This window comes from Lutra lutra, chromosome 4, assembly GCF_902655055.1.
Source record: "Lutra lutra chromosome 4, mLutLut1.2, whole genome shotgun sequence".
NCBI classification, from domain to species: domain Eukaryota; kingdom Metazoa; phylum Chordata; class Mammalia; order Carnivora; family Mustelidae; genus Lutra; species Lutra lutra.
Genome location: NC_062281.1, coordinates 155,646,955 through 155,659,430, shown reverse-complemented (window position 1 = coordinate 155,659,430; position 12,476 = coordinate 155,646,955). Strand labels below are relative to the sequence as shown.

Genomic DNA, 12,476 nt, shown 5'->3' with positions numbered 1-12,476 from the left:
ATTTATTCCAATAAAGGGTAAATATCCAAAATATATAAAGAATAATCAAATTGAACACCCAAAAAACAATAATCTAATTAAAATGGGGCAGAAGACATGAATAGACATTTCTTTAAGTAAGACATCCAGATGGCCAACAGGCACATGAAAAGATGTTCGTCATCACTTACCATCAGGGAAACAATGAGATACCACCTCACACCTGTTAGAATGGCTAAAGTCAGCAACACAGGAACAACGGGTGTTGGTGAGGATGTGGAGAAAAAGGAACACTGATGCTCCATTGGTAGGAATCCAAACTGGTACAGCCAATGTGTAAAACAGTCTGGAAGTTCCTCAAAAAGTTAAAAATAGAGGGGCTCCTGGGTGGTTCAGTGGGTTAAAGCCTCTGCCTTTGGCTCAGGTCATGATCTCAGGGTCCTGGGATCGAGCCCCACATCGGGGGGAGCCTGCTTCCCCCTCTCTCTCTGCCTGCTGCTCTGCCTACTTGTGATCTCTATCAAATAAATAAATACAATCTTTAAAAAAAAAAAAGTTTAAAAATAGATATGGTGCCTGGGTGGCTCAGTTGATTAAGCGTTTTTGACTCTTGATTTTGGCCGAAGTCACGATCCCAGGAATTGATCCCAGGAATTCCTGATCCCAGGAATTGTGGAATTGAGCTCTTCTTCGGGCTCTGTGCTCAGTGGGGAGTTTGCTGGAGGTTCTCCCTCTCCCTTTGCCTCTCTCCCACTCACACATGAGCACTCTCTGTCTCTCTCAAATAAATAAATCTTAAAAAAGAAAGTTAAAATTAGAACTACCCTCTGACCCAGCAATTGCAGTACTAGATATTTACCCAAAGAATACAAAAACATGAATTCAAAGGTGTACATGTACCCCTATATTTATAGCAGCATTATTTACAATAGCCAAATTATGGAAGAGCCCAAATGTCCATCAAGTGTTGAATGGATAAAGAAGAGTGGTGTATGTACACAGTGGAATATTATTCAGCCATCAAAAAGAATGAAATCTTCTCATTTGCAAGGACATGGATGGAGCTGGAGAGTATAAGGCTTTGATATAAATCAGGGAAAGACAAATACCATATCATTTCACTCTTATGTGGAATTTAAGAAACAAAACAGATGAGCAAAGTGGGGAGAAAGAGAAAGAAACAAATGAAGAAAACAACTTTTAATTACAGAAAACAGGGAATAAACTAATGGTTACCAGAGGGGACATGGGTGGAAGGTGGATTAAATAGGTGATGGGGATTAAGGAGTGCTCTTGTTGTGATGAACGCTGTGTGATGTATGGAATTGTTGTATCACTGTATTGTACACCCGAAACCAATAAAACACTATGTATTTTTTTAAGATTTTATTTATTTATTTGACAGATATCACAAGTAGGCAGAGAGGCAGGCAGAGAGAGAGAGAGGAGGAAGCAGGCTCCCCGCTGAGCAGAGAGCCTGATGAGGGGCTCGATCCCAGGATGCTGGGATCATGACCTGAGCCGAAGGCAGAGGCCTTAACCCACTGAGCCACCCAGGCGCCCCGACACTATGTATTTTTTGAAATGGATGGTGGACTTGGGGGACCTGGGTGGCTCAGTTGGTTGAGTGCTTGACTCTAGGTTTCAGCTCAGGTCATGATCTCACGGTTGTGGGATCCAGCTGTCATGGGGCTCTGCACTCAGTGTGGAGTCTGCTTGAGAGTCTCTCCTCCCTTTGCCTCTCCCCCTGCTTGCTCTGTCTTGAGAGAGTGAGAGAAAGCATGAGCAAGGGGTGGGGTAGAGGGAGAGGGAGAAACAGGTTCCCCCTTAGCAGGGAGCCCAGCACAGGGCTCGGTCCCAGGACCCTGGGATCATGATCTGAGCCAAAGGCAGCTATTTAATTGACTGAGCCATTCAGGCGCCCATAAATGAAATCTTTCTTTCTTTCTTTCTTTCTTTCTTTCTTTCTTTCTTTCTTTCTTTCTTTCTTTCTTTTTTTATGGGCAAACAACTTATATAGACATTTCTCCAAAGAAGATATTCAGATGGCCAATGAGCAGATGAAAAGATGCTTAACATTATTAGTCAAATGCAAATCCAACACCATATGAGTACTGCTTACACAACCTACTAGGGATTGTGGGGCTTATAAAAAAACAACAGAAAATAAACGGTGTCAAACAAGGATATAGAGAAATTGGGCCTCCTTATACTGTTATTTGGTGAAGATATAAAATGGTTCCTCCCTTCTATGAAAAGCAGTTTGGCAACTTCCTTCCCCTAAAAGTGGACATAGAATTACTGTATGGCCCTGCAATTTCCCCGTCCAAGGTATATACCCCAATAGAATTGAAAACAGTTACACAAACAAGTACATCTACACCTATACTTAGAGTAGCACTATTCACAGTGAGTCAAAAGATCGGCATAGCCGAAATGTGCATGGATGGATAGATGCTAAACTCTGATGCAGTAATATTGTATATTGTATGTGTATATGTTGTGTCGTGTTTATTCAGCCATAAAAAGAAGTACTGGTACATGCTACACCATGGATGAGCTTCCAGAACATTACATAAGTGAAAGAAGCTAGACACAATGGTCACATATTATATGGTCCCATTTGTGTGAAATAGCCAGAATAAATTCATACAGAATGCAGATTGATGGTTAGGATTAGGAGAGGAAGAAACCAGTTAGAGGAAGGTTTTTTTACTTTGGAGTGATGGAATTGTTTTGGAACTAAGTAAAGGTTAATTAATAAATACATTGTTAATGTATTAGATGCCACTGAATTGTTCACTTTGAAATGGTTAATTTTATGTATGTGAATTTCACCTCACATTATTTTGTTTTGACTCTGTTGATACAGGAATATAAAGGTGTCAGAACACTCATCTGGTATTTCTCATACTGTAGTACTGCAGTTTGTAATGTAAGAGGAAGAGCGGAGTAAAACAAAAGTTTTGGACTAGATTTTTGAAAGATTAAAGCCATTGAAAGGGTTGAATCAGGAAGGTGGACAAATGGGATGGCATGAGGGAAAAAATGGAAACTAGAAAACAAATTATCACTATCCTGTTTCAGTCAGAAGCCAGAGTTATTACTGAGATAACATGAGTTCAGATTAGATTTGCTTACTAGATATAAAATGGTAGCCTGTGAGTTTTTTCAGGTTAGGTTCAGAATTACTATCTTAAATCTTTTTATAAGAACAAAGCATTTGTTGAAGAGACTGTCTTTTTTCCATTAGATATTCTTTCCTGCTTTTTCGAAGACTAGTTGACCATATAGTTGTGGGTCCATTTCTGGGGTGTCTGTTCTGTTCCATTGATCTGTGTGTCTGTTTTTGTACCAATACCATGCTGTCTTCATCACCACAGCTTTGTAATATAACTTGAAGTCTGGGATTGTGATGCCTCCAGCTTTGCTTTCTTTTCAAGATTGGTTTGTCTCTTCAGGGTCTTTTGTGTTCCATACCAGATTTTAGGATTATTCTAGCTCTATGAAAATGCTGGTGGTATTTTGATAGGGATTGCATTAAATATGTAGATTGCTTTGGGTAGCGTACACATTTAACAATATTTGTTCTTCCAGTCCATGAGCATGGAATGCTTTTCCATTTCTTTGTGTCTTTTTTATTTCTTTCATGAGTATTCTATAGTTTTCAGAGTACAGATCTTTTACCTCTTTGGTTAGATTTATTCCTAGGTATCTTACGATTTTTGGTGCAGTTGTAAATGGGATCAATTCCTTGATTTCTCCTTCTGCTGCTCCATTATGGGTGTATAGAAATGTAACAGATTTCTGTACATTGATTTTATAGCAACTTTGCTGAATTCATATATCAGTTCTAGCAATTTTTTGGTGGAGTCTTTCAGGCTTTCTACATGGAGTATCATGTCATCTGAAAATAAAGTTTGACATCTTCCTTGCCAATTTGGATGCCTTTTACTTTTTTTGGTCATCTGATTGCTGAGTCTAGGACTTCCATTGCTGTGTTAAATAACAATGGTAAGAGTAGACGTCCCTGTCTTATTCTTGGCCCTAAAGGAAAAGCTCTCAGCTTTTCCCCATTGAAGATTATATTAGCTATGAGAAAAAGGCCATCTCTTCAACAAATGGTGCTGTGAAAACTGGACAAAAATATGCAGAAGAATGAAACTGGACCACTTTCCTAAACCATACACAGAAATACCCAAAATGGATTAAAGACCTAAATATGGATTAAAGACCTAAATATGAGGAAACCATCGAAATCCTAGAGAACACAGGCAGCAACCTCTTTGACATCAGCTGTAGCAACTTCTTACTAGGTAAGTTTCCAGAGACAAGCGAAACAAAAGCAAAAATGAACTATTAGGACTTTATCAAGATAAAAAGCTTCTGCAGAGCAATGGAAATAATCAACAAAACTAAAAGGCAACCTTCAGAATGGGAGATGTTTGCAAATGACATATCTGATAGAGTTAGTATCCAAAATCTATAAGGAACGTAACCAAACTCAACACTCAAAAAACAAATAATCCAGTTAAGAAATGGGCAGAAGACAAGAACATACATTTTTCCAAAGAAGATATCCAGATGGCTAACAGACATGTGAAAAGATGCTCGACATCACTCATCATCAGGGAAATAACAAATTAAAACTCAGTGAGATATACCACCTCACACCTGTCAGAATGGCTACAATTAACAACACAGGAAACAGACGTTGCAAGGATGTGGAGAAAGAGGAACCTGCTTGCACTGTTGGTGGGAATGCAAACTGGTGCAACTACTCTGGAGAGCACTATGGAAATTGCTTAAAAACTTGAAAATAAAACTACCCTACAACCCAGCAATTGCACTACTAAGTATTTACCCAAAAGATACAAAGTTATTGTTTCAAAGGAACGCATGCACCCCGCTGTTCATAGTAGCATTATCAACAGTAGCCAAATTATGAACAGAGCCCAAATGTCCATCGACTGATGAATGGATAAAGAAGATGTGGTGTATATTATGCAGCCATCAAAAAATGAACTCTTGCCATTTGCAACGATGTGAATGGAGCTAGAATGTATTATGCTAAGTGAAATAAGTCAGAGGAAGATAAATACCATGTGATTTCACTCATGTGGAATTTAAGAAATGAAACATGAACATAAGGGGGAAAAAGAGGCAAACCATAAAACAGACTCTTAACTACAAATAACAAACTGAGGGCTGTTAGAGGGGAGGTTGGCAGGGGAGTGAGTTAAATAGGTGATGGGTATTGAGGGTAGTTCTTATAATGATTCTGGGTGTTGTATATAAGTGTAACTTCAGGAGAAGTTATGTATGTTAACTCAATGGAATTTAAATAAAAACTTGAAAAAAACACAAAGCAATGTATTATTAAGTGATTTCACTGATGATTTCAAATGTAAGTTAGTAAAATTAAGCAATAGAGTTTATATATTTCTAGAGGAAAACATTCCTTTGTGTGGATATGGGAAAAGAGGGCAGATGTACTTACATATGGAACATTCTTTTGACTTAAAATTTCAGTGTGTATATCCTCAGAGAATCCAGTGGGTGGGAGAAATTACTGTAATTAGCTAAACAAATGTTACTTGAGTTCAGTGCAGCAACACAAATACCGAAGAGGTGAATACAAAATATGTCATGTGCTTACTTAGGTTATAACACAAATCACCTATAAACTACACAGGGAATTTTTGTGTATGTTGAGTTTTTTTCCAATGGTGATTGCTTTTTCACTGTGTTTTCCTTATTGTTTTTTATCTTTGAGGTAAAGGAGTTGTGCTGTGCCAGACCAAAAAAATGCCCATTTTTGGCAGAATAAGAAAGTTAACCCTCTTCTTTGATTACAGATGATGAAAGCCATGAACAAGTCCAATGAGCATGTCCTGGCAGGAGGTGCATGCTTCAATGAGAAGGCAGACTCTCATCTTGTGTGTGTACAGAATGATGATGGAAATTATCAGACCCAGGCTATCAGTATTCACAATCAGCCCAGAAAGGGTGAGTATTTGAGCTGATTGACATGGTAAGAATTGTACTGGACTTGGAAAGTTGGATATCTCAGCCCCATAACTCTCGCTTTCTAGCTAGGTGGCCACAAACAATTTGATGAAATTAAACTTTCCAACCTGATTCTCTAAGATTACACTGGCTCAGCAGTAGCCATATGCAGAGTTGCAAATGGGATCTCTACTAATAAAGGGAAAATTTGAAAATACTGCCTCGGGATATTAGCCGGGCTCGAATTGATATTTGAAGGTAGGCGACAAGGCCCCTTAGTGAGAATATGCTTAGATAGATTTGAAACTTGTTGAATGACCATATCCAAAGAATATTAATTAATAGGTTGACTGGATTTTGAAAGCTTCTTGGTTCAGTAGTACTCATAGTGTGGCCTTATCACTGGGGAGATTGTTAGAAATGAAGAATCTATACCCAAAATCTGCTAAATTAGAATTTGTTTTTTAACAAGTCCCTGTGTTCAAATGCATATTGAAATTTAAGAAGCATCGCTTATGCTGGGATTCCTTAAGGTGTCTTATCAGGTTCTATGGTTGTAAAAAAATAAATAAGTGGAAGTATTGCATAAAACATTAAACGGAGAAATCCTAGGTTAAACAAGTTTAAACAGATTTACTATAGGACTTTCAGAGCCTTTAACAGGCTGATGTGTATTTTAATTTCCAAAAGGAAGATAGGGGCCTGGCCCTTCTCAAATTTATTTGACTACGAATCTTGTTTTTCCTCAGAATATTTCTCATAACTAGCTTTCTTTAGTATGCTTTATGAAACACTTCTCTGGCTGTCGGTGACATAGGTCATTGTCTTCAGTAAAGGCATAAAAGGTCTTTGTCACATGTATATTCAATATGATATCCAAAATAAGATGGGTGATACGTCCACAATGCTCTCTATTAGTCAAAGGATACCTAGAATATTTGAATTAAGTTCTGGATATCATTAATGTAATTGATGATAACCATTGATAAAACTGGAGGTTCTTTAGAGAATGATTCAAGGCCTGTGAAAAATTTGGAAACGAGGTCAAGGAAGATCTTTTGAAAAAAGTATACATGTTTAATCTGGAAAAGTCTAGATTGAAAGAGGGGGAAAATAACTATATTTTTAAGGTTTTCTGGCATGTGGAAATAAGATTCAGTTTATTCTCTATAGCTACAAAAGGTCAGAACCAGCACCACTGAGTCAAAGTTATAGGAATCTAGATCTGGACTCAGTTTGAGAGCACATTATGTAAGGCCAAGAGTTACCGAGAAGTAGAATGGGCCGCTTTGTGCCATTGTGGGCTCCTTGTCACTAGGAGTCTTTGATAAAGGCTGGATGTCCACGTGTTAGAGAATTTGCAGGGCCAGTGGGCAGGGAGTTGGATTACTTCATCCAGTTTAAGATGTGGAGGAGCATAGGGGCTCCTGGCTGGCTCAGTGGGTGGAACACACAACTTTTCATCTCCCTGTTGTTAAGTCTGAGGTCCGTGTTGGGTGTTTAATTTTTAAAAAATTAAAAAGATGTGGAGGGGCATAGTGAAATTTTCTTAAAACTAAATGTGATTGTCCTTTCTTTTATGACAAGATAATGGTAACAGGTGTTTGTCTTTTAAATAAGTAATTTATTTTTTTAAAAGAACTGCACCAGGTCAATAAAATGGTTGCCAGCCATATCTCTGTCTTCAAAATGTATTTCATCTAAAAAAAAACAATATTAGATCAGGGGTCAGCAAACTTTTTCTGTGAATGGCTGGGTGATAAATATTTTAGGCATTGCAAGCTTGTTGTCTTTGTCACCAGTTACTCAGTTCTGGCATACTTCAAAAACTGCCACAGACAATATGCAAATGAGTGGACATGACTGTCTTCCAATAAAATTTTACTTATAAAAATAGGCTTCAGGCCAAGCAGATTGTAGTTTGCCAAGTCCTAGACTTGACCACTGAGATTTCTTCACTTGTAAGATTCTTTAATTCTTGATTGGAGGGAGAGAAAAACAAAATGAGGGAGTGTATCTTAAAACTTCATTCCTAAAGCTATCATAGGCATCAGAATTATTAGTTACTTGTGTATTGTGCTGTATAGAGTTGGTGTTTTTTGTTTTCTGTATGATGATGGTTGGAGTTAGCAACTATCAAATATTTCATATTGTTCTCAGTCTTTATATCTCCGGGTCTACACTGAACTATTTATATTCTGTTTAGTGACAGGTGCCAGTTTCTTTGTGTTCAGTGGCGCTCTGAAATCTTCCTCCGGATATCTTGCCAAATCCAGTATTGTGGAAGGTAAAGAATAAGTTATTTACTGCATGTGTATTAGTTTAGTCCTAATCATATAACTAAAAAGCAAGGATGTTGGAGTGCCTGGCTGGCCCAGTTGGTAGAGCATGTGACTCTGATCTCAGGGTCCTAAGTTCAAGCTCCATGTTGGCTTAGAACTTACATAAATAATAACAATATAATAATAAAGTTTTTAAAAAAAGCAAGAAATGTTAATGAAACCATGACACTTCTACAGTAGACTTCTGACTCCTATTATTTTATACAATAGCATCTTAGTACTAAGTTAATTAATACTGTCATATAGGTGTTCAGTTCTCCAAAGAAGTAAGTCGTAGCGATATTATGGAAAAGTAATATAAAAATTAAAAGATGGCCTTTCAGAGCTCTGGAGTAGGGTACTCAAGGGGGCTAAGTCTGAGTTCAGATATATCATTGGGCTCCAGTCTCTAAGTATATAGATGAGGTTCAGTCTGCCTTAACTCACAGGAGTGCTGCGGTCATCATTTGGGGTACAGAATGGGATGTGCTTGCTGCTGGTTTGCTATAATTAGAGTAGACATGACACATATCTTGACAAAAACTAATTAAATGGGAGTTAATGAAAGGCTAATGAGCATACTGTTTATTTTTTGTCAATTGATTATTCCTGTATTTTGATTCTGGTTACTCTTGTTGCATAACAAATTTAACCTAGAACTTAATGGGTTAAAGCAAGTATTTATATGTTCACTGATTCCTCTGGGTCAGGAATCTTGACACGGTAGTGCAGGATGGCTTGACTCTGCTCAGTGATGTCCAGGGCCTCAGCTGGGATGACTTGATAGCTGGAAGCTCAAATTATCTGAAGGTTTGTTCACTCACATGTCTTGGGGGCTGGCCTGGATTGATTTAAAGACTAGAGGTGGAGACTGAAGTGCTCACACTTTGACTCCCTACCATGCCATGGCAGCCTTGGGGTAGCTGGACTTCTTAGTGCAGGCTCATGTGTTCTAGCAAAAGGCAGAACCCAAGTTGCTTCTTATGACCCAGTCTCAAGTGTCACCCGATGTCACTTCCACCATACTCTAGTGCTGGAAGTAGTCATAAGCCTTCTCATGTTCAGGAGGAGAGCAATTAGACTCTACTTCTTAATGGGGAAATGGGAAGGTAGCATTGTGAGAAAGCATGTGAGACGGGAGATATTGTGGTGACCCTTGGAAGGTACAGTCTGCCACACATGCTGACAGGTTTTCATTTTTACAGTAGCTTACTCCAGTGCCCTGTATGAAAGCTGAACTCCAATGTGTTAACTGAACTGAACAGACTGTCTTACTTATGTTAATAGATAATGGCTTTGACCTCCTTTATTGGTAAGCTTAATAAAGCAACTAGTGAAAAGCAAAGTACCTTAATATTTTACAACTAAATTTCACAGTTTGACTATAAAGCAGAAGCATGCTATTAAGAAATTGTTAAGAAATCTAGGAGTTAAACAGTCATTGGTCTTAAGTGACTAATACCTATGTGATCAAGTATTAACTACATTTGAAATTGTGTCTTGACAAGAAGATTAAAAAAATACCCTTTAAATGTAATGGAAATGATAACTTGAACTGACATAGATCCTTATAATGCAAAGTACTGTGTTTAAAAGTTATGGCTGTGTCTGTGGATTGGAAATTTCTTAGGTCTTGTATTTCACTGTGTGTCAGTTGAACACTTGGCTGCCTGTTTATGAAATTTTTATTGACTCTTTTATGGAATTATTTTAGTTGACAAAATTGTATGTCAGTGAAGCAGGGTAATTGCTGAACATGTGTCAGCTTTCAACCTGAATTTCAGTGTTTGTCTTTGTCTTGGGTAGGTAGCAGGCCAAAAAATAGTTACCATGTGTTGGCTGCATGGTGGCTCGTGTGAAACACATGTGGTAGGTTTGTCTTGTTGCTAGCCAGTGAATGGATTTATCCCTTCTCCTACTACTGTTGTTTACTCAGTGACTTACTTAACAAACATTCACTGGGCATTCACTGTATGCTGGGCAGTGATAGTAAGGTGAGAGACACAGAGGTACGAACACATAAATATGAGTTAGAGCATGATAAAGGCCAGAGTGAAAACAGTTCTGTCAGTCCAGAAGAGGCATGTGACCGAGTGTAAGTTTTCCTTTGAAGTGGTCTAAGGAGAAACTCAGTTGTGTCTGAAGTGAAATCAACAGGCAAGTGTTTTAAGCAGAAGCCGTCTTGGTGTTTGCTTCTCATAGCACTCTCAAAAGTAAGAGATTTGGCTCAAAGAACAAAACCTCTGTATCTGTCAGCTTTAGAGAGCAGCCGCAGTTTTACATTTAATCCTAAAGGGATTTGCTAGGTACTGTGATCATCTGCCCCTCTCCCTGGCTTTGCGTTGTTTCCACCTATGTGATCTTGGTGCTGATTCTCAGATGGCGTTATGGTCCAGATCACAGCAGAAAACATGGATGCTTTGAGGCAGGCACTGCGAGACATGAAGGACTTCACCATCACCTGCGGCAAGGCGGACACTGAGGACCCCCAGGAGCACATCTACATCCAGTGGGTGGACGATGACAAAAACGTCAACAAGGGGTAAATGTGGAGTACTTTCCCTATTGTGGCATTTAGTTATGGGCTGGGCTCTGGGTTTTGCCTACACTGGTATTTATAACTTTACTGAAAGCCCAAAGAGAAAGGACAGCTTTATATATATAATATAAAATTTATATTTCTAGTTTCTTGGCTTAATTTCTGAAGGAGTTTCTCTGCATATTTTGGAAGAAGGGTGGAGGGGAAGGAGTTGATGAAATAACACAGTACTCTAAAGTTATCAATGTAATAGTAATAACCTAAAACTTTTATGGTTTTATAAAAAGAAAGCCCTTTTGCTAACATTGTTTCATTTGAGATAGTAACTAATGTTGTTTTTGCCATCTTATAGATGAGTAAACAAGTACCTAGAGGCTCAATGACTTCAGAGGCCAGGAAGTGGCAGGGCTAGGACTTAAAACCACCTCCTTGGGCTTCAAGTCCTATACTCTTTGCCAGTATATGGCAACTCTTCTCTGAGGGCCCAAGCTAAAACTTCGGGGTCATCTTTGAAACTTCTTTTTCTCTCACACCCTTCATCTACCCCAATAGTAAATCCTGGTACTCTTACAATTTATAGCATATATTTTATATATCCTGTTATATTTTATTTCAACATGTATCCAGAATCATACTACCTCTCTGGCCACCATCGTGGTTCAGGCCACCATCATTTGGTCTAGGTTATTGGGTTCTTCAGTTGGCTTTCTTGTTCCTAGTCTTCAGCTCCTCCTGCCCCCCCCAACCTAATCTGTTTTCTAATACAGCAACCAAAGCAATGTCCCTTCTCTGCTCAAAACCCACCACTGGCTTCCAGTATTATTCACGGTAAAAGCCAGAGTGTTTTCCAACTTACATGGCCTCACACCATCTGCCCACCCTCTTACCTCACAGAAGCAGCACCTGCCTTCTTGCCTGAACACATCAACTCTACTTCTGCCCTCAGATGTTTGTTTTTGCTGTTCTCAGACGTTTGTTGCTTCTACCCTTATCCTCAATAGCCAAGATAGCCAAATGAGTTCCTCCTTCACCACTTTCAGATTCTTTCTAAAATGTCATTTTCTCGTAAGGTCTTCCTTGGCCAACCTATCTAAATTATAATCCTCCCATACACATTTCTTCTCTCCCACTCCCAATACTTCCTGTCCCCTTTCTTACATTATATTTTTCAAGAGAACTTATAATTCTCTAACATAAAGTACATTTCACTTATTACATTGCCCCTGGCATGTAAACTCTGTAAGGGCAGGGATTTTTAAAAATTTTTTAAAATTTTTTTATTGACATATAATGTATTTTTTTTAAAGATTTTATTTTATTTATTTGACAGACAGAGATCACAAGTAGGCAGAGAGGCAGGCAGAGAGAGGAGGAAGCAGGCTCCCTGCTGAGCAGAGAGTCTGATGTGGGACTCGATCCCAGGACCCTGGGATCATGACCTGAGCTGAAGGCAGAGGCTTAACCCACTGAGCCACCCAGGTGCCCCTGACATATAATGTATTATTAGCCCCAGGGGTACAGGTCTGTGAATTGCCAGTTTTACACACTTCACAGCACTCACCATAGCACATACCTTCCCCAGTGTCCATAACCCAACCACCCTCTCCCTCCCCCGTCCCCGGCAACCC

At 38.9% G+C, this 12,476-nt stretch overlaps 1 protein-coding gene across 3 annotated transcripts in view; it reads left to right on the top strand.

Annotated features, from left to right (window-relative positions):
* The window catches only part of ZFYVE9 (zinc finger FYVE-type containing 9), a 211,978-nt gene that overhangs the window by 189,466 nt on the left and 10,036 nt on the right, over positions 1–12,476 (top strand). For all 3 annotated transcript variants that reach the window (XM_047725413.1, XM_047725411.1, XM_047725412.1), the window contains 3 exons: positions 5,838–5,988; positions 8,195–8,275; positions 10,689–10,851. In XM_047725413.1, coding sequence (XP_047581369.1) covers positions 5,838–5,988; positions 8,195–8,275; positions 10,689–10,851 — 395 coding nt within the window. The remainder of the gene's footprint in view (positions 1–5,837; positions 5,989–8,194; positions 8,276–10,688; positions 10,852–12,476) is intronic.